Consider the following 27,102-nt stretch of genomic DNA (forward strand, 5'->3'; position numbering starts at 1 on the left):
TCCACGCCGGTTCAACCTCACAACCCGAATTTCCTTCTTCAACCCAACACTCCCCATACCAGACCCTTCACCTTCCTTAGAACGACCGTCAGACAACCAAATCTTCACCTCCAAAAAACGAGCACCCAATCCAATCGATCTCCGGTCTAAGCAGACGAAAGGGTTGACGAGCAATTCGCCAATCCATTCTCTCTGCTTTAGTCTTAGAGCGACCGCTTACGCACCATCATCACTAGCTCTCATCCGTGTTTAAACGCACACTCAAATAAGATTGTCACCGTCTGCCAACAAATCGGTTGCTTCGAAAACAACAAGTCGACCAGAACAAGGTCGCCAACAAGTCACAAGTTAACAAAGTACAGACCGAAAATCGTACAGACCTCAGATGACCTAGATGACCGATCAGTCAACAAGTTAATAGATGACCACACAATAATTATTGGAAACTTTTTGTTAGGATAATTATGGATGTTTTAATTACAACAATCAATAAATATAAAATTTTGTTAGGATCACATACATACAAAAAAAAAAAAAAATTAATATTGAAAATTTTTGTTAGGATAATTATGGATGTTTAATTATTTAAGTTTAGAACTTTATTACTTTAATTCCTTAGATATTGTAATTAGGATGTTCTAATTGTTGAATCATAATTTTTACAAATTATGGAATTTAACAGTTTTAATTATTTTTTTTAAAAAAATTGCATGTGTATCATTATATTCATTAACAAAATTGATAATAATTTTATTTAAATAAAAACTGTATTGCAAATATTTAGGAATTGTTAATATAATATATATATATATATATATATTTTAATTAAAAAAAATTGTTAAAAAAATAAAGACGAGGAATTTTTCCTAACGCAAGGAACCTGATCCCCACGAAATTTCTACCTCATTCCTTGCAGGGAAAATTCGTGATGACAGAGAACGGAATGGGGGACGGGGACGAACCTGCCCTGCCCCTAAACATCTCTATATCTAGCCCGTAAGAACTAGATCAGGTTACTTAGTATTTGGAGAAGATTTTTCTATTATGGTAGCTTATGAAGCCAAACATAACAACTACTTTAAATCATGTTAAAATCTTGATGATGTACGAGGCTAGCCAATAGTGTTCTTATATGAATGTGATAAAGCATAAAGTATCGACATCACTATTCAACGAATTCCTTTAAAAGACGACTTGAGAGACTCATTGACGAACGTGTTACCTGCAACAACATTTAAGAAGTTGACATACTTGTATGTGACAACCAAGAGTATCAAGTGATATTTTCATGAGAATGAATAAATGTGTTGCACTCTTTTTCTCTTGACTATGGTTTTGTCTGGATTTTTCATCAAGGTTTTTAAGGAGGTAGTTATTATTTTTTCTTAACTAGGTTTTTCCCAGTAAGGTTTTAACAAGACAAATGAATATTAATATAGATGTTAGTAGATTATATATTCCTAGATATTATTTCCAAATATCTTTCCTATTATCTTTTCCATATATTTATTTTTCATATGTGTTCCTTATTTTCTTGTTTTATAACATAGAATCATATATCAAATCTAGAAAAATACCAGATTTTTTTTAAATGTAGAATTTTGTGTAATAAATAAGGGAGAGAAAATTTGTATTGAGAGGTCTGCAACTTGAAATCTAAGACTATTTAATAAGATCAATATTTATTTATTTGTTTTGAGAAGAAGTCGCTCAATTTTCTTAAAAAAATAAAATAAAATAATAATCTCAAGTCTTCACCTACTTCATTTTACATATTTCATTCATCTAGTCCATTAGAAAATAAATTACCAATTAACTATCACATTTTACATAAATTTTATTTAGTAAAATTATATTAATAAAACATTTATCTAGTCCATTAGAATATAAATTACCAATTATCATCTTTAAAATTGATAGTTTGATTTTTATCATTGCAATGGTTACCTTCAGAAAAAAAATTCAAATCATCATAATATTAAGTTGACCTTTTTTTTTATTTTATTTTAATTTCTAGTGATGAAAAAGTGAGTTATTTGTAATTGATATCGATTAAAGTAATAAGCCAAGAATAATAAATTATAAATCTATTAAAAGGTATTTAAAAATTTTGGTAACTGTATAGTTAATGGATAAGATGATATTATATTTGATGGGACAAGATTAAAAGATATGAGTTTTTTTTTTCTTTCAAGTAAATATAAAGGTATGGAATTGCGTTAATATTAAATTTTATAGAGATAATACATCAAAGTATCATAGCAATTAATAATAATAATTTTTTTTTTAAGAAGTATTGTAATTAAAATGTGAGGTATTATTATTAATGATATTAATAATAATAATTATTGATTCTCTCTTAAAAAAAAATAATAATTGTAATTCTTTGTAGATAATAATAAATATCATTAATGACATTTTAGTTATATTCGTAATACTTTATATTATTTAAGTATTATAAGATAAATATGTCAACGGTCTATTTTAAACTAGGGATGTTGGTACCCAGCCATTTTTATTCAAAATAAAGTATAATAATAATTTTAGAAAAATAAATAATAAACCTTTGGTTTGAAAATCTCTCTAGCTTTAGGGGAAGGAAATAAATAATGAATGCAAAAAGCGGTGATAGTTCTATTGGTTCGTCACCACGTTGCGCATTTGTAAGCTGTGGCATCTCTAGATTCTTGACATTTCTCTACAGTCTGTTCCTCTTCAAATTGCTATTTGCTTCTTTAATTGCTTTCTTTGGAATGTGAAATTCCTCTCTCTGTTCTTCTTATACCTCCTATTTTTGGTGTTCTTCGGGGATTCCTCTTCTCTAATCTCTCTGCCTTCATATCTTCACCGACTATGTAATCTTTCTTTCTCCCGCTCTTTCTCTCTCTTTGTATACTGTTTATGCGCGCTTCATTACTTTTCTAATTTGTGTTCCTTTTTCCAGAATTTTTCTCTTATTCCGTCTATTGTTGCTGTGTTCGCTTCTTTCATTTGATGGCGATCGCCGATACGCTTGAGAGTACAACCCCCTCGGATAGCTCTTTAAGCGACTTGGATGCCAGCCGCTTCCTTCGTAGGAGACCGACTGCTACCACCACCGCTGGAGTTCAGTCCGATACAATTTTGAGACCGAACATTCGTGGGACTGATACTTCGCCTCCAGATCATGCAGTTGATAATGGTTTATCGGCTCCCAAGAGCTTTGAGGAGGACAAGGAGCGAAGTGACCCTGCTGAAAATCCAAATCTAATGGAAATGGAGAAGGATCATGGTGAAAAGGACGAAAGTCGAGACAAAGCCAATTCTGATGTTTCTGCTGTGAGATTTGCTTACAGGCCTTCTGCTCCGGCTCATAGACTAGTAAAGGAAAGTCCTCTGAGCTCTGATGCGATATTCAGACAGGTAGGTGGAGATTCTTGTTTATTTTAGCTTCGATATAATTGAACTCACCATTACAATCGCATTTATATCCGTTCTTCCTATTAGATATCATAAGTAGGCTTAAATAGTATAGCTGGAGCCCGGAATCATTAAACAGCTATCTAAAGTTAGAGTTTCTGTTTCTAAGTGAAATCGTGCTTAGGCCGACTGCTTTTCGGAGGAATTTTTCTGTGATGAGAACAAATTATCTTGCATTGTCATTGAGTATAACATACTCTCGGGAACTATGGTTAACATGCGGTGTTATTTCTGGCCTAAGTTTTTAGATCAGATCTGATGGTTAAGGGATATATATAATGCTGATAATTTTATTAACTTTAAATGGCAGAGCCACGCAGGTCTGTTCAACCTCTGTATAGTAGTGCTTGTCGCGGTAAACAGCAGACTAATCATTGAGAATCTTATGAAGGTGGGCCTCCTCTATGCTCTGTTTATGTAAACTTGGCTCACAACAACGTAGAAGAAGTGAAATTCACTCAGTTGTCGTTTTTTACGTATTTCTTCCATTGTTTTCCCATTTAGTCAATTCTGGAAGAGTAATATCTCTTAGGTTTAATGTAGTTTCTCTTTTCCTCTCTTTTGGTATATTTCTGCAGTATGGCTTGTTAATTCAAACTGGTTTTTGGTTTAGTTCAAGATCCTTGCGAGACTGGCCACTTCTAATGTGTTGGTAAGTTCTCTATTGTTTCTTTTGCTACTAAATTGAGATGCATATGCTATTATTGATTTATTTTTGTATGCATTTCAAATTATTTTCTGACATTAGACAATGTCTTGCCCTTGCAGCCTTTCTCTCCCTGTATTCCCCCTTTCTGCCTTTCTTGTTGAGAAGCTGGCTTCACAGAAAGATATATCTGAGCCTGTACGTTTTCATGGTTAACTCTATGGGAAATTCTCTCTTTCTTTTATTTCCTTTACTTTTTCAGGATTATAATCGTTTCTTTGGATAGATTTTGGCTGTATATATGATATTTAGATGTTTAATGGCTGAAATTGTAATTGCAGGTTATTATTTTTCTTCATATCGTTATTACCACAGCTGCAGTTCTGTATCCAGTTTTTATGATTCTTAGGTCAGTTATGGTTTACTTGGCACATTTGGCAACTCACTGGGAATCATCAGCTGAATGGGAATGATGTTAAGATAATTTCTAGTTTTCTTTATATATTGTTACCTATGTTTTAACATGTTGAAATTTCTTATATAAGTAAAAAGAGGGTTGATGTTATCATATATTTTTAACGTTGACGTAAGCCTTTTAGAGAGGTGAACCGTCCTGACTTTAACAAGATAGTTCATTATGGATGTTTTATGCATATCTCTTCGCAGTTTTTTCACAATTGTGTGTAAAAACTGATCCAAATTGCTTGATGAGAAAAATAGAGACAGCCTATCATTTAGCTATGCAGTCTAGCTTTAAATGATGCATAAAGATGGAAAAACCTTCTCATTGGGTTATCATCAACGTTCTCACTATCTATTGTATAATTAGGAAGGGCATGTCGGCATTTAATTTCGTAGGAGCCTTTTATGTTGACACTGTTATTTCTTAATCTCTAGAATTGAATTTTCATAAATAGTATACCATTTAAGTCTCCTCTGCTTTCTAGATATTCTGGAGTATGTAAACTACTGTTTATCTATGGGAATGATGCTAGATTCTATGATCCTAACTGAATTTATGTGATTGAAATTTGAAGGCTACAATCTAATTTTGTGACTTTAAACTGGGCAGGTTTGACTCTGCTGTTTTGTCTGGTGTAACCTTGATGCTCTTTGCATGCATTGTCTGGTTGAAATTGGTTTCATATGCCCATACGAATCATGACATGAGAAAAATTTCCCGATCAGTTGATCAGGTAACAATCTGGTTTCCTTTCATTGGTCCTTGAACAAATTGTTTTTTTATGTAGGAAATAGTATCCAATGATTTGTTAAGATTATTACTTCTAAATTACGGTGTTTTATTCAATTATTATTGTTGTGAATATTGTTATTATTTCTTGTTCAGAAGGATATTGTTGAACATCTTTATCTAAGCATAGAACTGAGGAAATGGAGCCAAGAGCCAGATTTGATTAGATAGCTTACTTTTTACTGGTTTTTCCATGTCTATTTGAAGTTATGCTCTTAAATTTTATCCTGCTCATTCTTTGGTAAGGTTAGAAATATGTATATTATCATTATTTGTGCATGATGCTTGATGATTTGTTATCTGTCCTAATGCCATAAAGTTGTTTCTTTAGGGAGATGTCGTGCCTAGTTCTCTGGATTCAGACTACCCTCACAATATTAGCTTCAAGAGTTTGGTCTACTTTATGCTTGCACCAACATTATGCTATCAGGTATTTTGTTAATGAGAAAATGTATTGCAGACTTTGTTAAGTTCATGAATCAGCTGCCAATTAGCATGTGTATATAATTGCTTATTCACTGTGTAGCTTGCTTGTCCAGATTTTTTTTTACCCATCGTGATGGGGTTTTATTCCTGTTGACGGGAAATGTTTGCATTGTTCTTACAGCCAAGCTACCCACGAACAACACACATACGAAAGGGTTGGGTAGTTCGACAATTTATTAAGTTAATAATATTCACAGGGGTTATGGGTTTCATTATTGAACAGGTATGTTTTCTACTCTTAAATCTTAATAATTCCCCAGCTCTGTCTTATTTTCTTAAACTGCATAAATTGATGGATCTTTTGTGTTTCAAATTTTTATCTTGTAGTACATAAATCCCATCGTCAAAAATTCTCAACACCCTTTGAAGGGTAACCTTTTGTATGCTACAGAGAGGATCTTAAAGCTTTCTGTGCCAAATTTATATGTTTGGCTCTGCATGTTCTACTGCTTTTTCCACCTTTGGTATGTATTTTCAGTAGGGTAGAACAGTTTGGATGAAGTCTTGGTTGAGCTTTGAAATTACTAAGTATGATTGCACCTGATAGGTTAAATATATTGGCGGAGCTTCTTTGTTTTGGAGATCGGGAGTTTTACAAGGACTGGTGGAATGCCAAAACAGTTGAAGAGGTTATACATATATATGCTTAGTGAAAAATTATTTCTTACGCTTTCTTCACCTTTTCCCTTTTCTAGGGAAATAATCTTAACTATTTGTCTTGATCGTGTGGATCTTTCCTTTTGCACCATGGCTGCAGTATTGGAGAATGTGGAATATGGTATGTTTCTCAACCCACATTTTTTCGAAGTGATTTCCTTTCTCAACTGTGATCTATCATAATGTCCAATCATGATATACTGAAATGAGGCATGTCTTCTTAACAATTTCATTGTCTTTTCACTGTTAGTTTAATATTTTTAGTTCATAATACTATCAATACTTGCAAAGTACTTGTATAACATGCACCCACTTAATTCCCATGTACTGTCACTAATTGTGTTTGAAATTAACTGTGTATGAGAGAGAGAGAGAGAGAGATTAATGGTACGACTGATCTGACTTCTTCTGTAAACAGCCTGTCCACAAATGGATGGTTCGCCACATCTATTTTCCATGCCTAAGGAATGGGATACCGAAGGTACTAAATTTTACACTGTACTTTGCGCTATTTTTTATTCTTACCACGTATATCTTTCTCAGCTCCATGTATGGACATTCTTCAATACATATTTATCATATTGGCCTTCAAATGTTGATTTCACTGTTTACTGATATGGTAAAAAGATGCATGAAAAGGTTTAAATTGATGAATACTTCAAGCTCCTCCTTCCCCTATTCTTCGTGATAAATTTAAGTTGGTTGCATTTATTTAACAAATGGATGGAGATGGTTATGTTAATTTTATTGCAATTTGTTACTTTCGATAGAGATAGAGATAACGCATGGGATACTGAAGAAAAATGAACACAACTGGATGGTCTATTAAGGCTCAGTGATCTCAGCACCCAAAAGATGATTTCATTTCATAACTCAAAATATTCTGTTAGGTAGATGCTTTATTTTGAAATTTCATCTTCAATTAATCACCAATTCATCTACAATTATTAAATAATAGCACAAGGGTAGGCAACAAAAGTATTAGATCTGGCCAAGGAATTTTGGCATCTATACATCCAATGTGATAACATTCAACATGATTCTAAGTGGACGGACTATAAATCTTTTTGTTATATTGATTGCTGACAAGTTGAGACTTCTCTTAGCTTTGAACAATATATTGTAAGCTAATTGTAAACCTGCCACAATCAACTTAATGTAATCTTGTCATTATTTGACTTTGTTCATCTAGTCTTACAAAATGCTTTGTATTCTATCAGTTTCTAATCACTGAACTCTGAAAATTTCATGTGTGAACTGACCATTAATTTCATTAATTGTTCTATAAAAAATTATTGTATGAAATGCTGTATTTTTTTTTTCTCACCAAACACGTGCAGGGAGTAGCAGTTGTAATTGCATTTCTAGTTTCTGCAGTATTCCATGAGGTATAATACTTTTCATTTTCTTGGTGTTCTATTTCCTAGTTTTTCTACAGTTTTGTTTGCTATGCTTTATTGATGAGGGAAGTTTTGTTTGTACTTGTACCGTGATTGAATGATTTGGAACGGTCAACTCCTTTGAAATATTATTGAGCTTATGGCCTCAATTCTAATGCAAACAATTGAGTGGTAACATTTCAAGTCTTCACTTTGTTAATGAGCATGTCCTGCTAAAAGTTCAAGAAAGATATATATTAAAAAAAAAATCATTGTACTTGGTATTTGTCAATTGTAAAAAAATGTAAAATTGTGTCCTCCTATCTCAATTTAAAATTGAAATGTTGCATTTGAATCTATTTCAAGTGTTATGATCTATGGAATTGCCCATTACTTGCCTCTTCAAACTTCGCTGCTCAAAGAACGGTGTCGTGTTGACAAAAAAGTTTCATGATTATTGAGTACAATTTTGCAGATTGCTGGACGGTTAATTCGTATTTTGTGTTCTATTTGAATTTTTTATTGTTTTTATTTTTGCAGTTGTGCATTGCTGTTCCTTGCCACATGTTCAAGCTCTGGGCTTTTATTGGAATTATGTTTCAGGTCAATATTTTCACTTCATCATGTTATGAAATTTCACCTGATAGCCCCTTGTGCTGGACATGAATTCATTGGTCCCCTGTTTTCTTCTTTGCTCTTTGCTTCAACTGTTTTCTTGCTTGATGTAGGTTCCGCTGGTTTTGATAACAAATTACCTACAAAATATGTTCCAAAACTCTATGGTATGCCACTCTCTTCCTAGAAACATCAAATTATAAATATTAGGATTTTGGAGGAAAGTAACACACATGGCCTCAGTCTCTTAATAAGTTTGTAAATCCCAAATTCAACCACGGTATCACTTTCAGCTCTACAGGTCAATAGTTCTTGCTACAATGTCCTTATAGTTTGGCATTCCACTTGATCAAACCTTGGCGTTGATTGTAGTGAGAACCCATAAGAGAACTTTATTCAAGTTCGCATTACCTAAAAGTGAACTTGTGGTCTGTTAAAGTAAATGCCAGAGATACTTTATCTGAGTTCAGATCTCATGTAGAGTGCATTGATAAGAAAAGTATTCAGTTTAATGCTATAAAGCTGAATATCTATGAAAAGTAGTGGTAGATTCTGTATGTAGATCTCTGTTTCTTTTATGATATATTTGGTTTTCAATTGTCAGGTTGGGAACATGATATTCTGGTTCATATTCAGCATTCTTGGTCAACCAATGAGCGTGTTACTGTACTATCATGACTTGATGAACCGCAAAGGGATTGACTAAGCTTTACACTCGAGTGTGTGCGGTTAACATAGCAAGCCCACCCTCTTTCCTTAACCAAATCCCCAAGTGCTTTAACCACAAGTTTTTGTATTCTTTTCTTTCTTTTCACCTTCTGAGATCCAATTCAATGTTTCCTACCAGTTTTATGGTTAGAGTTTCATTAAACTTGTATATGTAAATTGATCTAGGCGTATTTTGTAATTCCACAAACGTTCAACATGCGACTCAAGCAGTTAAAAATGGCTAATTTATAGGAAGGTTCCAATTCATTGTATGTTTATTGCAGGGTAGATATTAAGTCTTCAAACACAACAACGTTTCTATCAGTAAAGAGACTTAAATTTAGAGGTAGGTTAGAAGAGACTGAAGATCGGAGCGTAAATGGAAGAAAATAACTTCTTTCAAGGCAAACCAAAAAACATAGCATGTACATGCCGCAATTTACGTTTCAATATAACAAGCAACGAAGTTCAGAGGTGAGCGGGAGTGAGGGAGAAGGCATGTGGATGGATGCAATGTATGTTTAAATAGTGGGACCAATTTGTGAAGATGGACTTTACAATAACAAATCCCAAATAAATACATTGTGGGTTTGTTGTCTGAGGAATCGTAAATGTATGTTTCCAAATCGCCACACCCCTTTTAAATGAAGGAGAAAAAATCCCTCCAAATTCTAGAGCAGCAAATGCATGAAGTCCCACACCAGAAAATCCTTGTACAAGTGAGCTTCTTAATAATGGACCCTCTCATCAGTCTCCAACTGCAGTCCTTTGATCCCCTTCAAAGCCGTGTTATAGTTCTTTACATGTCCATGTCCTGTGTGCCTTCCAGACGTTCATCTCTTTGGATCTGCCGGTCCAACTGGTGGGCTTCTCTGTGCACTCATGCTCTTGTGCAATGCCCCAGGACTAGCATCTCTTGTTCGCGACCGGTGTGGATCCTGTTCACTTCCCACATAAGGATCCTGACTGCTCGACACTGCAGCACGTCTTGATGATCCACTTGATCGCCCTACAATATTAGGACCTAAAAACTGCAATGCACAAAGGACAACTCAAGACGTCAGTTAGTTTAGCTCAGAAACAAGTTTGAAAGCCTACTATACTGTTTTACTCATTCTCAACTAGTCGTCCAGCAGTAAACCGATAAGTTAAGAGCACGACTGTAAGCATGTGGAAAATATCTATGCAAGTGCAAAACAGAACACAAACAAGTTCAAAAAGGGTCCTGGTGTTTGCACTCAAAGAACGAGCGGCTGCGCGACCATGTGATCCAGCAGGCTTCTTAAAATTGTTCTGAATTTGAAACTTCCTAATTGTTCAGCAGGCTGGTTAAATCGTTCTGAATTTGAAACTTCCTAATTGTTTGTTCTATTAGAAATTCATGATTGTTTAAAGTTTGGTTCTCAAATCTAAAATTATTAATGTCGTAACTAATTGTTAAACGTACCATAGCGTCCTTAGGAACTGCAGTATCGTTGGCAATTGGACTATAATTCTGCCCTCCGCTTAGATGAATCCATCAAAGACATCCCAGCTAGTTTTGCCTCCTCTCGAAAATTTAAAGTACAACCAAAAGAAAACCTGTCTGTCTATCAACATTTGCTATACTAGGAGGAATTTTAGAACTAGTTCCAGCAACCGGTTCCAACACCAGCACCCTATAGAAAAAAAAGTACACTCAGTGCGGTTAAAAGAAAGGGCACAGTTGCACAATAAAAGCAAGTCACATATAACCAACTAGGGCACGGGTTGGAGGAGTGACCAGCTGTGACTGCTGATACTTTAAAATGGTCCAGTCAAAGACAATCGATCTGGAAACCTGTAGCAAGAAAACCAAGAATAACAAAACAAATAGGATTTCAATAATAGACGATTGGAAACAATAAAAAAAGCTGCAAGTATGAACTATGAAAGAAAAACTCATACATTCACGAATAAAGAGATCACGAAATATTCTTTTCAGATAAGCATAATCTGGCTTATCATCAAAACAAAGTGATCGACAGTAATGAAAATATGATGCAAACTCTGGTGGATATCCACGGCATAATGCCTATAAAATAATTAAATTCTTGAAGACACAAAAGTAGTGTTAAAAATGCTCCAAAATTTACATTTGAGAACAACTTACCTCAATAGATGTAGAAACTTTTTTCTCATACTTTTGCTTCTTGGTGCCTGCTTTCAGTCCCTGCAGGGAAGACTACCAGAAACAGAAGATGTATTTCTAAATCAACTAGCATCAGAGAGCTATAATAGATAACAAAAACAAAGTGGCAAAAACTAATCACCTTCCTTTTAAGAAGTACATAAGCACATAACCAAGAGACTCCAAGTCATCCCTTCGACTTTGCTCTAAAACCCATATTGTCAGTAAAGAAGGCCAGATCAATAAAAGGTGATAATAAGCACTTACTACATTAATAAAATCAAGAGAAAAACGATAAAATAGTTCTCAGGCTTGGATATAGAAGTTAAGGAGAACCTTAATTCCAAACAAGTGACTATTTAGATGGCCTAGACAGGTATCTACAGCATCCCAAAAAAAGGAAAATGTAGGTGTCAATCATGTCAAACATAGATATTTTGTGCTTGTGCATGGATTCTGTTCATTTTAGATAATGCGGGTGGAAGATCCCCCCACAAATACATGAAGCAAAAACACTTATGAAGATCAGGGTAAAAAACACAGGGGATTATTCAAAAGAACACTAAATGTAACAGATTTTCTCAAAATGAATTTCTTTCCCTTTACATGCCATGTGCCTATTGTTGTTACTACAGTAGTCCTTTGGGAGGATGTTTCAAGGCTATGTGTTCATTGGTTTAAAATGAGACCTAAGGTATTATGGAGGGATATCGTTAAAGCAATAGTAGTTTGGAGATTTTTTTTGACGAAGAGGAATCCGTGCAATCACTGAAGGCTAACATGTTAACTGAGTGAACAGAGTAGAACTTATCACACATTATATGACTTCTTGATGTACTTTCTTGCAACACTCCTGAGGGGTTGTCTTTCTTGGGGTGCTTCCTCGTAATACTCTACATTTCTATTGTTATCTCTCAAATATCAATTAAACACTCCGTTTCTTATTTCCCAAAAAAATGAATACATCAAATCTCCACCTCATATAATTCACTATATTTGAAAGCTTCAAAATGTGGCAAATATAAAACAATTCAACAATTTTGTGCTTCTCATTACAAATATAGGTTTATCAAGTGTGCTCATGCTGAGTTTCTGTCCTAATTCTTACATTACACAATCTCTAATTCATTTTTGTCCATTCTTCTAGGTGGCCACAACTTCACAACCAGTGGATGTCACATACAATTATTAATATGTGCCAAAACAACCCAACATGCAACTTGACTATCAAATATTTCAAGGTTAAATACTTGAAGGATAGCCGCAAATCATATAACAACGGCAAGATCAGAGAATAAATATTATTAATATAAATATGGGTAAAATGATTATCTATCCCAAGATGGGTGTTCATGCTAGCATATCTTGCCGTCCCAGTCAAGTTCTTATTTTCTCTACAACCAGGAACAATTATCAAAGACTTCCACAAAAAAAAAAAAAAAAAAAAAAAGCAGAAGAAAATAAATCATGAAGAATAGGTAAACGCAACATATAGTAACTCTTATAACCTATAGGGAATGTGTTGATGGGTAGAACTATCTCTATACTTCTTAGCAAGACCAAAATCAATGATGTAAACCTGCATATTATAATCTACATCATGCTCTATCTTTGTATGCCTTGACAAACTAAAATTTATCAAGATTTAAAGAAGTTGGATGAATTTTAAATTCAAAGAACTTTAAACCAAGTACCTGATTTGCACGCCTTCCAAGCCCCATCAGAAAATTGTCCGGCTTAATATCTCGATGTAGAAAGGATTTAGAATGGACAAACTCAACACAGTTGATCTGGGCAAACAACCAAATCATGTTTACTATTTGAATTGTAGTAGACGGCAAAGTGACAAAATGCACATTAGATGTCAATTTACTTAATTAAGTCTACCATTTGATCTGCAAGCATAAAAACTGTCTTCAAAGAAAGCTTTCTGCTACGGAAGTTAAAAAGATCTTCAAGACTCGGACCAAGCAAATCCATTACAAGAACATTGTAGTCTCCTTCAACTCCAAACCATCTTACATTAGGTATCCCAATTGTGTTCAACAGATTTTTTAAATGTAAGAATAACTTCAGATCATCAACAATAAAAGTCACAATTACATGAAAATAATAATAATAATAATCATATTTTTTTGAAAGAAAAAGAGGATAAGAATATCTCATTACTTCCTCCCTGAAGAATTCTGTATAACTTAGACTCGTAAAGCAACTGAAGATGCTTCGTCTTGAAATTTTCCTGTACATGAGAAAAGTAAAGCAAATTAGAATTATGTTTTACCAAGAACATGAACTGGCTCATAAAGAAAACGAAGACTACAGTATTCAACTCAACATAATGAATAAATAATTATGCATCCAAACCCAACTAAACACACACACACACACACAAATCTATTTGCTTTATTTTATCCAAGTAACACATATATCACTGCTTCTCTAAGAAGATAGCAACCTCGGTTCAAACATTAAAATTCTTTGCATTCACTATCCCTCTAAGTAGCATAACCAGAAAGGATCAACGTTCCACTCAACTAAACCAGAAAACTCTGACTATTTGCTTTAAGTGCCACATAAATCATTCCTATTCTAAGAAGACAGAAACATCAATTTACACATCAATGTTCTTCTCATTCAAAACATCTCCAATTGGCATATCTGATACAAAACCAAAGTTCGAAGCACCTTAAGTATAATTCAATTGTTGGCTCAGTAATTAAGGGAATAGTTCGTGGTAAATACAACCATACATAGAGTTCAGAACCACAAACGTCGACCCCGAATGGGAAAAGGAAGGGAAAATAAGCGCATTTAAGCGAATGAAGAGAGAGAGAGTAGGCGGAACTAGAATCGTAGTGTTGAATTAAGATCGGAAGACTTACGAGTTTAATTGCAACCTCTTCATTCGTCTGTATATTAGTACCTGCAGATGGAATTGAAGCATTAAAATCTAGTTGTTGTAATAGAGCAGCATAATGAGAAGCTGGAATGGAGAAAAACCAGACAAACCAAGATAGATCTCCCCGAATGCTGACACGAGGTTCCGACCAAGGCAAAACTTATTGCCGACGGGAGGTTCCATCCGGGAAGGAAAAAGAAGAAAGAGAAGTGTAGAAATGGAAGATGATTAGGAGAAGTTGAACATGGAATCGAGGGAATCAAGGGAATTAAGGGTGGAGAATTCAAAATTCAGTGCCATGTCAACGCTGAGAAGAGGAATCAGAGGTTCATCAATTAAGAAAGAAATGAAAGAAAGTGAGAAATTTCAATTAGAGATCTAGAGCAGGGCAAAGTAGGAATTTTGGTTATCATTTCTTTGGTCACACCATAGGGCGGCTAGGGTTGGGTAGGTTAACAAATTAAAAAAAGGTATGTTTAGTCACTCCATCGCTTACTAAATCCTCTGCGATCGCCCACAAACTCCTACACGATCGCTTAGCTATTACTATTACACGATCGCCTTCTTAAAACCTATACGATCGCATACCTTTTACTATACGATTGTCTACCAAGTGCTACACGATCACTGAGTTTTACTACACAATCACTTAGCTATTACAATTAGACGATCGCTTCTCAAAACCTATACGATCAAATACCTTTTACTAAACAATCATATACCAAGTGCTACACGATCACTGAGCTTTACTACACGATTGCCTAGTGGAAGTACACGATGAGTGGCACGCTGTGATGGCCTCTCCATGACAGCGTCTTCTGAACTCCCACTCTCGAGAGCTCTCTTTCCTCACTACACGATCGCCCACAAACTCCTACACGATCGCTTAGCTATTACAATTAGACGATCGCCTTCTCAAAACCTATACTATCGCTTACCTTTTACTATACGATTGTCTACCAAGTGCTACATGATCACTGAGCTTTACTACACGATCTCCTAGTGGAAGTAGACGATGAGCGACACGCTGTGATGGCTTCTCCACGACAGCGTCTTCGAACTCCCACTCTCGAGAGCTCTCTTTCCTCGCTACACGATCGCCCACAAACTTTTACATGATCGCTTAGCTATTAAGATGAAATGTTTTTGGTAATCCTCTTCATGTATATGCTCACTATGCATTGAACACTTAGCCAAATTCTTAGGCCTTAACTTGACTAGGCAGCAACTTCATTACCATGCATGCATGGCTTGCGTCCGTGCCTTGCTTTAGGCGTTCAAGCCTCCTATGCGACCAAGCTTTCAGCCCACGCCTACTAGCCATCGCATGGCCCATCGTATAGCAACCTTTGCGCCCATCGTTTAGCTCATGTGCCTGTCTTGTGGCACATTAACGCATGCCCCATGTGTTCATTTGATTGTGCCCATGGACAATTGCATAGCAACCTTTGCGCCCATCGTTCAGCTCATGCACCTGTCTTATGGCACATCAACGCAGGCCTCATGCGGTTGCACCTATAAACTTCAATGCAACCTTGCGCCTAATACCTACGCCTGCCTGTAGGATCTAATGCCTACACAGCACTTGTGCTTATGGCTTCAATATGCGTTGCATGGTCTAATGCCTCTCAACGCATCCTTGCGTCAATTTAACCTCTAACGCATGCACTCAGCATCATCTTCAAACCCTTAAAGCTGCCTGCTTGTTCAACCCAAGCAGCTGCCTGCTTGTTCAAGATTCCAGATTTAAATTTCAATTTTAATAACTAACTTTTCAAGAATTTTCTCAAGAAATTTCCTTCTACAAACATTCTCTAAAATGTCTTAGCAAGCTTAACTTAAAATTTTAGCACAGAATTCCTTGTGGTTGAGCAGGAATCCCCAGATCATCAAGACTGGCCCAACTTACCCGAGAATTTTACCTTCAGTCGGATTCTTCATTCTCCAGCTCGATTCTGCTAGAATCTCCCTCTTACATTTCAACCTCAGTAACTAGACATACTTAGGGTTTTAATGGCTCTAGAATTACTTCATTTGTACGAGCGAATTTCTCAAAACCTCTGTTTGAAGTCGAGCTTCTCTTTTAAACTAGCAACTGTATGTTCTCCTTTTAACATCAAGCTGCCACCTCATCCTTAAAGGATAATATCAAACTTGAGTATGACAGCTGGCTTAGCTGATCAATCACTAAGATGATCCTTTCCTCTTGGTTATCGAAGCAAGGGTCAGCTTCCAAGTCAACGCTTGCAACCACATGGCCACATGCCTCCTCCACAATGCATCGCCCAATCTGCGTAACGCATAACTCACTTAGAGGCTATTGCGTCCCTCCTTTGGTCGCATACTTCCTAAGCAATGCATATCCTAACCCACGCGTAGCTTAGTCTTATCATATCAACCAAGCGTTAGGCCTTCCTTGTTTCATAGCATAACTTTAGCGTGCATCGATTTTCAACGCCTTGCGCACATCGCATACTCCATCGTCTAGCGCCCAACGCCTATCGTCTAGCGTTTTTCGTGCAGCTCATTGTCTAGCGCTGATGCTGATCGTGCAGTGCCAATGTCTCATCGCTTAATGCTATCGTCCAACGCATAGCGCTATCACTTAGCGCGACCCTTCGTATCGTCTAGCGCTGCACTTTACCGCACGATCGCCTACTGCATTGCTTAACTCCGTGCATTTGCTACACGATCGCTTACCTCATCGTGTAGCTCCGATCGTTTGCTAGATGATCGCATACCTCATCGTGTAGCACCGGTCATTTGTTAGACGATCGCATACCTCATCGTGTAGCGCCACTTATTTACTACACGATCGTCTAGTGCGTGCATCTCCAACTCCCAGTGCCCAAATACCTTCGCAAGCCCCTTGGCTGCCGTTAAAGAATTAGAAAGCCTCTTTTCCTGTTCGTGACCTTATCAACGCATCATGCCTTTCAACTCATGCGTTCATCCTTAGTACCAACGCATAGTTTATCCTTGCCTAACACTTTGCCTCTACAAGCCTTGGTTGCTATACACGCAACCTCATGTGTCCACACTTCTCCATCAACGCATGTCTATACTTTGCTTCCATATTTCGCCAATTTCACTTGTTATATTATCAAAAACTCACCCTTGACTAAGTATTTCTAACACTTAGAATTTTCTTCCTCCATCTTCCTACTTTCTTTACTTCCTTTCATAATTTTACTTAACACGTTTGTTACTCACTTTTGTAGGAAAAATGGAGTACGGGGTTTACAGATTGTCAGCGTACCCAAACATGGCTAACAAGAAATGTCCACATGTCCACAATCAACAGGTTATAGGGTATTGAGCTTGTGTCCACGTTGCTCATCAAGGGTTATTAGCGGAGAATACCCAGGAAAAATAGATAATCATGCCAGGATTTTCCAACTAACAGGCTGGGGAGATTACATTTTGCTATGTGATTGTTGTTGATTGTGGAATTGTTTTCCCAAAGATGAATTTCTAAAATCAAACTTATGTTTGTTTAAAGCTGCCACTCACTGAGCTTTGTGAAGCTCATTCTTTTATTTCATGTTTTCTTCCCATGTAGCGAAAGGTGAGGAGTTCCAGGGTGCTGCTAAGGTCAAGGTCTACCACAAGCCACAGTTACACTTCCAGAGGGTTTTACACTGTTGTTGTTGTAAACTTTGTAGTTAAGTCTTGGAGTTGTATAAACATTACATGGTTGTAATAAAATGGGCCTACTTAATCAGTTGTTGTTATCTCCTTGACTTAAAGTTTACTGAGGATAGTAAAGAGGTTCAATTGGGTAGTAGGTATCACAAAAGGGTGGTATCTGCGGTCTCTTATGCTTCTCCTTGGGCTCAGGAGTGCGGGCTCAATGCGGGGTGTGACAGAATGTACCTCAGGTGAGAAATCTTACCATTGAAGAGGTGTATGAAACATGAGAAGAAGTATACTTGTGTTGGAACAACAAGAAGATCATATTCAAAAGTTATTAGAAGACAATCACCATATTTTGAGCACTATATCAGAATTAAAGAAGGAACGGAAATTGACTCAACAACATTTTGATTCAATATTTAAATCTGTTTGCATGTTAAATTCGGGTACAAATGATCTAGACAAGATTCTTAACACAGGGAAGCAAGTTGCTGACAGAAAAAGAGGTTGGGTTCAGTAATCATGGGAAGTCTGGTTATAGAACAACATTGTCATCTAAGATTGTCTTTGTCACTGCTCAAAATCCTCACATGTCTGAGCTAAAACCGGATGATACCATATTTGTGACTAATGTTGAAATTAATAAGTCTCGGAAGAAATGAGTATGTCATTACTATGGGAAGGCAAGTCACATTCGTCCCTTCTATTTTTTTTTATCTTATTAGCCAAAGGGAACATAAAACATTAAGACATTCTTCCCCGAGTCTATCTACCTTGAGTCATGAGAACGTAAGAGTTACTTTTAGAAAATTTGAGTAGCGTATCAAAGATTAAAAAATATCAAGAGAGGATGTCCTGCAATGTGGCTTTTACCTCGTTACATACCTCAAATTAAGAAGATTAGTACTTCGAAAGTGGATACTTGAGACACATGACAGGTGAAAAATCCTTCTTGTCTGATCTAAATGCATGTGGCTCTAGACATGTAACCTTTGGTGATGGAGCTAAAGGAAAAGTGTTAGGCAAAGGAGATGTCGAGATCTAGTCTTCCTGCTCTTCGTGATGTCATGCTTGTTAAAGGCTTAACTGCTAACCTAATTAGCATCAGTCAACTATGTGATCAAGGATATCAAGTAAGTTTCTCTAAAGATAAGTGTTTAGTAAAAGATGACAAAAAACATGTTAGTTATAACAGGTTCTCATTCAATGGATAACTGCTATCACTGGTCTCCTGATGCTTCCATTGATGTTTATAACTCTTCCTAAATTATTAAGACTGAAGTGTGGCACAAGAGACTTGGTCATGTAAGTCTACAATCAATAAGAAAAGCAATCAACGTGGAAGCCATTCTTGGATTACCTTCTATGAGTGCAAAAATTGATTCATTCTGTGGTGAATGTCAAACTGGTAAACAAGTTAAAATCTCTCATAAGAAAGTGACACAATGTAGTACTAGAAGAGTTTTGGAGTTACTACGAATATGGTCCAAGTAATAAATGCCCAAGTTTCCTTCTTAGTCCAATCTCGAATGGAACTTTTTTTTAGGATTGTTACAACATATTTTTTACTCAATTTCGAATAGAAATAGGAAATTAATAAAAAAAAATAGAAAGAAATAGGGTAAAAGGATTGGAGTTGGTTGAATGTATTACATTGACTTGATGGGACCCATACAAGTTGAAAGTTTGGGAGGAATATAGAATGCTCTCGTTTATGTTGATGACTTTTTTCTTTTTACATAGATAAGATTTATCATAGAAAAATTTGACACTTTCAAGGTGATTCAGACATTATGTCTTTAGCTTCAACGTGAACAAGAAAAAAACATCATTCGTAATAGAAACGATCATGGAAAGGAATTTGAAAATTCTCAATTTGCTGATTTCTGTACTTCTAAAGGGATTCTACACGAGTACTCTGCTCTATAACTCCTCAACAAAATGAAGTTGTAGAAAGAAAAAACCACACGCTCTAAAAGCTGGCTCATGCCATGCTTCATGTTAAAAGGATGTGTCACACCCCGTCCCAGACTACTCTCTGAGCCTAGGAAAGGATATGACTGCAGTAGTTATCAACCCTTTTGTTGACACTTACTGCCTAATAAATCTAGTGGAAATCTCTGATGCCAACATGTAACTTATACACAACGGATGCCTCTTAGGCAAAATTTATTAAGTTTAAAAACACAACATATTTAGAGTGATGACATTACTGTTTCACAAGTCCCGATGCCCAAAACCTTAGTCCCTATATGAACAACTGTAACATGTGTACAATATTTATAGTAACCACCTAACCGACGGGTTACAATATCTTTGTCCTTTAGTGGCAGAGCAAATGTAGAGCTATCTCCTGAGGATTTGGACGCTACCTGAGGGAAAGAAAAACATTTAAAAATGGGGTGAGCTTGCTAGCCCAGTGAGTGACTTAAGAAAGAAAACGGATTCTCATGCAAAAGTCTCAATAAAGAGATTAAACTGAAATATAAATTTCTACAGTAACCTTGAACTGCAGTATAAACATTTCCAAGCAGAAAGCATATAAAGCTGTTTTTGTCAGAAAACATTAAAACTATTCCTTAGTTGAGAATAACCCTGCTGTGGTTAAATCCCAACGTCAACTGCTAGTCAAGAGAGAACCCTTTTGCTCAATCTCTGACTTTAACTACCTATGTGCATGTGCCATATTAAGTACCATCATACCTTAGGTAATTTTGTTCAGATACCTTCTCAAAACTTATCCTTCAGTATCGAGCTGCTCGGATACCTTCTCAAATGTCCTTCGGTATCGATTTTCAAGTAAAACTATTCATAAAATGACTTTCTCTTTAAATCATGTAAAGCATACCACATAGAAAATATGTCTTTAAAGATACTAACGTATGCTTGGTGTATTTAAACACACATAAATAGTTTTTCAATAAACTTTCATACATGGCATGCGTTTAAAACATAACTCATGGTTTACTTAGAAATTACTTTGTAAAACTAGCTAGCATGAGAATAATATTTCTTTAAAACATGGTTTCTTTAGAACATTGTAAATATTTAGTCACTCACCTTGGTCGTTTAGGAACCTTTCTCTTTAGAAGTTCCTTGGTTACCTCGGGCTCCCTTTTGAACCCTAAAATCTAGATTCAATTTAAAGCTCAGATTACTCATAGTTCTATGCCTTATTTTGAGATACTTCCTTCTGTAAACATGCTTTACAATGTCTCAGGAAGCTTACCTTAAAATATTAGCTCATAAATTCTCATGGTTTGGCTAGAATCATTAAATTCTCAAGAGTGGTCCAAGCTTACCCAACAGCTTGACCCTTCTATCTTTTCCTCACTCTCTAGCCCAATTCCTTGGAGTTTCTTCTTTGGAAGCCCTACCCTGAAAACTAGACTCTCAGAGCTTTCAGGTGGCTTTAGAATCACTCAAAACGCACGAGTATGTAAGAGAAGCTGAATTGTAGGAGAAGCGTGGAAAATGCAGCTGGTCGAGCTGGAAGAATGGAGGATCAACGCATATGAGAATGCGAAGATTTATAAAGAGCGCACCAAGCGTTGGCATGAAAAACACATATGCGCGAGAAACCTCCAAGTCAGGCAAAAGGTCTTACTCTTCAACTCAAGATTGCGGCTCTTCCTGGGAAAATTAAAATCACGCTGGTCCAAACCCTTCATCATTAAAGAAATATTTCCATATGGTACAGTGGAGCTGATCACTGAGGATGGTGGCTGGACATTTAAGGTTAATGGACAGCGGGTCAAGGCATATTGCGGAGGTGATTTCCAGCCAGAAACAACCTCCGCAAAGTTGAAAAACCCGGACTACCCTCCTATATGATTCTTGAACTCTTATTCCTTCGTCACTTTTACTATTATTTAGCTATCTGAATCTTACTTACTTTTACTTTTCAAAAAAAAAAAAAAAAAATTGAGAATAACAACTCCACTGTCAACGCAATGGGAAACCCATGTTGATAAGAGTTAAGTTGTGAAAGGCATTTACCCGTAGTTGGATGTCCGCATGACACACGTGGAGGCAAGCCAAAACGAAAGTAAATCACTAGGATCAACACATAAATAAATGACCGCAACTCCACTGCCAAATAGGCATGATTTAGTTTGAGAAAGAGTGCGTTGTTCGTAGTTGGATGTCCGTATGACGCCCGTGGGGGCAAGCCAAAATGAAGGCAAGGCACTTGGATCAGCGCAAGATCAGAAAAAATATCAATGAAAATTTTTTTTGTGCAAGGATAAAATCATTTGACACCCCCGTAGAAAAATTTTCTTTTCAAAATAAATCATGCGATGTTCCAAAATTTAGTAAAATCCTTTTGAAAGTTAAGCTTGCAGTCCCTAGGTCTTAGAAATATTTTAAGAAGAGACTTGAATAAGACTTAAGAAAATTCTGGTATATAGGATTTGAATGAAGTATTCTTGAGAAATCTAGGAAAAGAACATTGTGATTGACTTGTTAAAGGAATCTTTAGCTTATGCTTGAGGACAAACATTGTTTAAATTTGGGAGTGTGATAACGGGCAGAAATGCACGTTATCATAGTACTAAGTTCTTAAACAATGTTGGATTCCGTTGATGAAATATGTTAACTTGCATCCATTAAGCATCGTTTTTCATAATATTGCGGTCACATGCGTTCAGCGCATTAGAACAGTTGATTTTTGTATTTTTGTGCAGAATATGCGTTAACGCAATGCAAAGATTGCGATCATAGGAATTCATTGGTTGAGCGCAACTTCACCGTAAGGCTTTGCATTGATCATGCTCGCAAACATTCGCCCGAGAAGGATCACTGGAACTTGGTCAGCGCAACATGGTAGGCGCATCCGGATGAAAGGATAATTACAAGCGATGGGGCAGAAAGCTGATGACAGTCGAATCCAAATTAAGTTGACAATTGTAACGCGTATTTTTAGCATGATGCAAATCCATGCCATAAGCTTGATGACATATATTTTATGCGATGATATGTGATACTACTTCTAGATATGCATTATTAATGAATGTTTTTGTAGTATGTTGTGCGTTGTCATAGTTTCCTTGCGTTGAAACCAAGTATAATTTCACTGCAAGTTTCTCGGTGTGATCTGAGGTCGAACACAGGGACTGTTTGAGGTTATTGCGTTATGTTTATGATATATGCGACCAGGAGTTTTTCAATTTATAAAAGAATTTGTGTACAAGTAATTAAACATGCGATAAAGTAAAGTAAAGCGGTAAAAATGCGATAATAACATAAATTGCGTTAAAGTAAATTGCAATAAAATAAATTTAAGCTAAGATGATACAAGATACAAGTTTCGTGATACAAGATATTGAGGTCAAGGCTGGCTATGAAGATTACACAAAGATCATGTAATGCGGTGACAAGTCTTATGTGTGAAGTAGAAACAGGGGAGATAATTAATACAAACATCGCAAGTTCTTTAATTTCGTTCAAGATATAAGTACGGTTCCGTTTTTTCCTTGGCGTACACCTCTCGGTGATCGATCGCGTTCCCACATTTCTGTGGTGAAACAGGGATGAACGTAATGAACGCAAGGTTGCTTCCATCTCTGGAAGTACTACTTGCTTTAGTTAACGCATTCTTCTAAACTTCTCTCCACAGATCAGAATGACATCTTCACTTCTGCTCTCACAGGTGAAGATGCCATTTAGCATGCCTTAGCTAAACACATTTATCTCTTTAGCATAAATTAAGTTACTTGTTTAATCCATATTAATTACCAAGGTATTAAGAAAACTTCATGGAAAAATCGATTAATGGAGGAGCGAAAATAGACAGAAAAGTGGAAATGAAAGTGATCGAGACATTCAATAACACTATTTAACGTCTGATACATGATTTGTGAATGAAGAGATTAAGAGAATGAAATACAATAGATGAAATAGAGTTAGAAACAAATACAAATAAACGCCAACGTCTTAACGCCGATTTGGATGGAGATTTGTTTGCTGGCGTGGATGGATCATGTGGAAGGAAGAGCTTCCCTCTCGGGCTTGCTCAATCGGTAGCAGGGATCTAAGCACAGAGCTTCACGACAGGGATCTGGCAGAATCGCACTGAGACTCACCTCTCGATCTTGTCTCTTCTCTTCCCAGATTTCTTTCGATCAGTACTCAGCTTAGCCTCTCTCTCTCTCAATGATCTAGCAGCAATTAGCCCTCGTATCAAGTATATCTTCTCTGAATTCTATGGGGGTATTTATAGGTGAAAAGCTTTAATTCTCGGCTTGTGGACCCCACTCCTTGTTATGAAAATTCCGAAGATGGAGGAATAAATATTCCTTCTGTTATGCAATCAGACCGTCAAATCTGTACAACGGTTAGTTGTACACGTGTCACAATCCTCTGCATTTGCATGATCATCTTTCGATCGATTGCTCGCATGCGGTGTTGTTTTTATTACCGCATGCGGTTGAAATTCAGCTCGGGATCGACTGTCGCATTACGTTGTCATTGCGTTAATCATCTCTTCATTGTTGATTGACAGGTGCAAGGTGACAGAGATACGTTATTCAGTTTCTCATTGAGCCTTGATCACAAGTGGTGATTTGGTTTCCTGCAAAACAGTAGTAGAAATATCCTCTTCTACCATCTTAATGATGTTAGTGGGCGTAATTGTGATAATTTGTATTTATTGTATTTCTAAGCTAATTTTCATACAATCGATGCATATTCCTTCCCTTTTGGTCGCAATATCTGAATAAGGCAATATAAATAACTTGTATTTCTACAAGTTATCAACAACCGATAACGGTTAAAAAGTATACTTAGCTTTATCGGTGACAAATATTCGGCACATCAGTCAGGAATTAAAACTGTCCCATCTGTACAACCAGGAGAGAAAAGCCGCCTTTCACCATGGATGCTCTATAAATACCAAGGGCATTCTTCAGAAAAGGGGTTGATCAGTTCACAAGTTTAGCAATTAGAGATTTCATACTTCAGTTTGCACGCTTTTGTTCTTATTTTTCTTTCATTTTAAGGCGGACGCGAAGGAGGAAGTTGTGCCGGTAGATCTTTTCGGTAAGCTTGGGAGAGCTCCGAAAACTTCAAGGACAGAGAGAGGGCCGACGCTTGCGGAAGCGAGAACATCTTTAGAATAGAATAGAGTTCTCAGTGTAAAAAGACTCGGTCAGTAAGGAATTGTTACTAGGCTCTCTACCTTTAACTTTCATTGTCATTTTGTACTCAACTCATTTATAAAAATGAAATTTCCTTCTCTATACTTGTTCACTCTCTGTTATTCACGCATGAGTAGCTAAATCAGTTGAATGGGTTGAGAAGCATTTAGCTAGCACAACTAGGGAATCTTCATTCTTTACGATTATCTTGTTTATATATGCTTCATTCGTCCATTAGAGATACTCGGGAGGGTAGTCTAAGGACAGGATCTAGACTTTGGAAGGTCAAGTTAGAATCTAGACTCGGAAGAGCCAGTTTAGAACGCATAAACAAGAGATAGATGCTTAGGAATGAGCTCTATTTGTTATCAACACATCGCATGCATCCTAGAGATAAGATATGATTGTATACGGTCACCTTGCTTTCGTGCATTTTGCATCATCGCATAGGACAAGAGTAGAGACTTAGGGATAAGCTCTATGGACACTTTTGCATTCAACACATGTGTCCTAGACTTAGGAGCATCGCATTTACATTGGGAAATGACTGGCGCCACTGTTTTTCTTCGTTTTCCTTACTTCTTCGGCTAATTTCTTCAAATAAAGCCTCCCAATAGCTTCTTCTTTACTTTCTCTTTAATTTTATTTCATTTTTCCCAATTTTCCTTCACAAAAATGGCCCTAATTTGGAAACAACTTTTTTCTTCTTCTTTGATCGGCCAAACTCAGAAATATCGTAATATCCTTTCTTTCTTTGTTTTCCAGCTTCAATTTCCGGTTTAACATGTGCCCAGATGATTAATCCTTAACCTCAAAGACATCCAATGAGAAATTTAAATGAAAAGCACCTCAATTTTTCCAAAATCTCTCAAATTCTTTTTTTTTCCTCTTCCTCTCGGTTCACATAATTTTCCCCCAATTTCCTTTAATTTCCAGTACGTTTATGCCCAATAAGTTAAACAAGCCCAATTTATCTTTAAAACTAAAAAATTACAAAAATTTCACCACTTTTCAAATTGTTGACTTTTTTTACTTTAACTTTGACTATTTGATCGTTGACTTTTACAATTGACTTTGACCTATCCCGAGCATGCCAAGTTCATCATTGAATTTACTTTACATGCTTAACTAGGTTCGTTACCCTCAAATTATTCCTTAAATCCTTATTTCCTCTTCCTAAGTGAAACAAACGTCAATCTAAATATTTTTATTTTTAATTATAAATCTTAACAAGAGATCTACATCAAACTTTATCTCGAGTCCCCGAGTTCAATCTCGACTATATGCTTCCTAATATTCTAAGAAAGAGTAGAAGAAGAGTGGTCTTACAAGTTACTACCCCCTTTTTGAAAATTTCGTCCTCGAAATTCAGGTAAGGTCATCAGATGAATAGTTGTGAGTAACAAAACTTCCATCAACTATGGCCATTCTCTTTTACGATGACCAGGTTGTCCGCATTTATAACAAGTATAAGTTTCATTCTAACACTGTTCCCAATGATACCTGGTTCATACTAAACACAAAGGTCTCCTTCTAATACTAGCAAAGGATTCTTTAAGTTGCTCACTAGAAACAATTCCCTTTGTTCCCCGATTTTCTTTACTCGAATTCAAATCGGAACCTGATGTACCTCCATGCTTGGATTTTAAAGTTCCTTTATTAGGCACTCCAAGTGCAAATCTTTTATTCCCTTCACTTCTTGTTCATTCAACATATGGACTTGGAGAATTTAAATCCATTATCACTATATAATATTCCTCCTGCCTAGTTTTCTTCCATCACACTATTTTCCATTCACATAGAAACTTCCACCAGTTAGAAAATTCTTTCTACTCAACACTGGTTGTTACAAGGGTATGTATTTCTTTCCTCAATCCTTCCTCAAACCGCCTGTATAACTCTTTGTCAATCTTGAGTTGCCTTTAGTCTCTCTCTAATAATTTTAAGATTCCCAAAGTAACATGTACTGGCTTAAGGCCAATTAATTTCCTTTCCTAAACCCAATCTGTATTGATGCATCACACAGAATACAGCAGTTAGTTCTAGTTAGAAGTAACTCTTATCCACTGTTTCCTGT

General features: G+C 36.3%; 1 protein-coding gene and 1 pseudogene across 2 annotated transcripts; one reads left to right on the top strand and one right to left on the bottom strand.

The window, feature by feature from the left end:
* The first annotated feature begins 2,599 nt into the window (after window positions 1–2,599).
* LOC120079835 (diacylglycerol O-acyltransferase 1A) lies at window positions 2,600–9,457 on the top strand. 2 transcript variants are annotated; one of them, XM_039034261.1, is made up of 17 exons: window positions 2,603–2,855; window positions 2,945–3,402; window positions 3,770–3,850; window positions 4,038–4,111; window positions 4,228–4,303; window positions 4,447–4,514; window positions 5,178–5,301; window positions 5,689–5,787; window positions 5,965–6,066; window positions 6,171–6,307; window positions 6,391–6,472; window positions 6,601–6,621; window positions 6,919–6,981; window positions 7,841–7,888; window positions 8,420–8,482; window positions 8,608–8,661; window positions 9,099–9,457. In XM_039034261.1, exons 2-17 carry the CDS (start codon window positions 2,995–2,997, stop codon window positions 9,198–9,200), a joined length of 1,602 nt encoding a protein of 533 aa, XP_038890189.1. In that variant the 5' UTR covers window positions 2,603–2,855; window positions 2,945–2,994; the 3' UTR covers window positions 9,201–9,457. The 2 variants fall into 2 exon arrangements, with proteins under 2 accessions (XP_038890190.1, XP_038890189.1); XM_039034262.1 differs by lacking the exons at window positions 7,841–7,888; window positions 8,420–8,482; window positions 8,608–8,661; window positions 9,099–9,457 and adding an exon at window positions 7,271–7,818 and having other exon boundaries at window positions 2,600–2,855.
* A 156-nt stretch (window positions 9,458–9,613) lies between these two features.
* LOC120079836 lies at window positions 9,614–14,433 on the bottom strand (annotated as a pseudogene).
* Window positions 14,434–27,102: the final 12,669 nt, after the last annotated feature.

This window comes from Benincasa hispida, chromosome 6 (genome assembly GCF_009727055.1).
Source record: "Benincasa hispida cultivar B227 chromosome 6, ASM972705v1, whole genome shotgun sequence".
Taxonomy (NCBI): domain Eukaryota; kingdom Viridiplantae; phylum Streptophyta; class Magnoliopsida; order Cucurbitales; family Cucurbitaceae; genus Benincasa; species Benincasa hispida.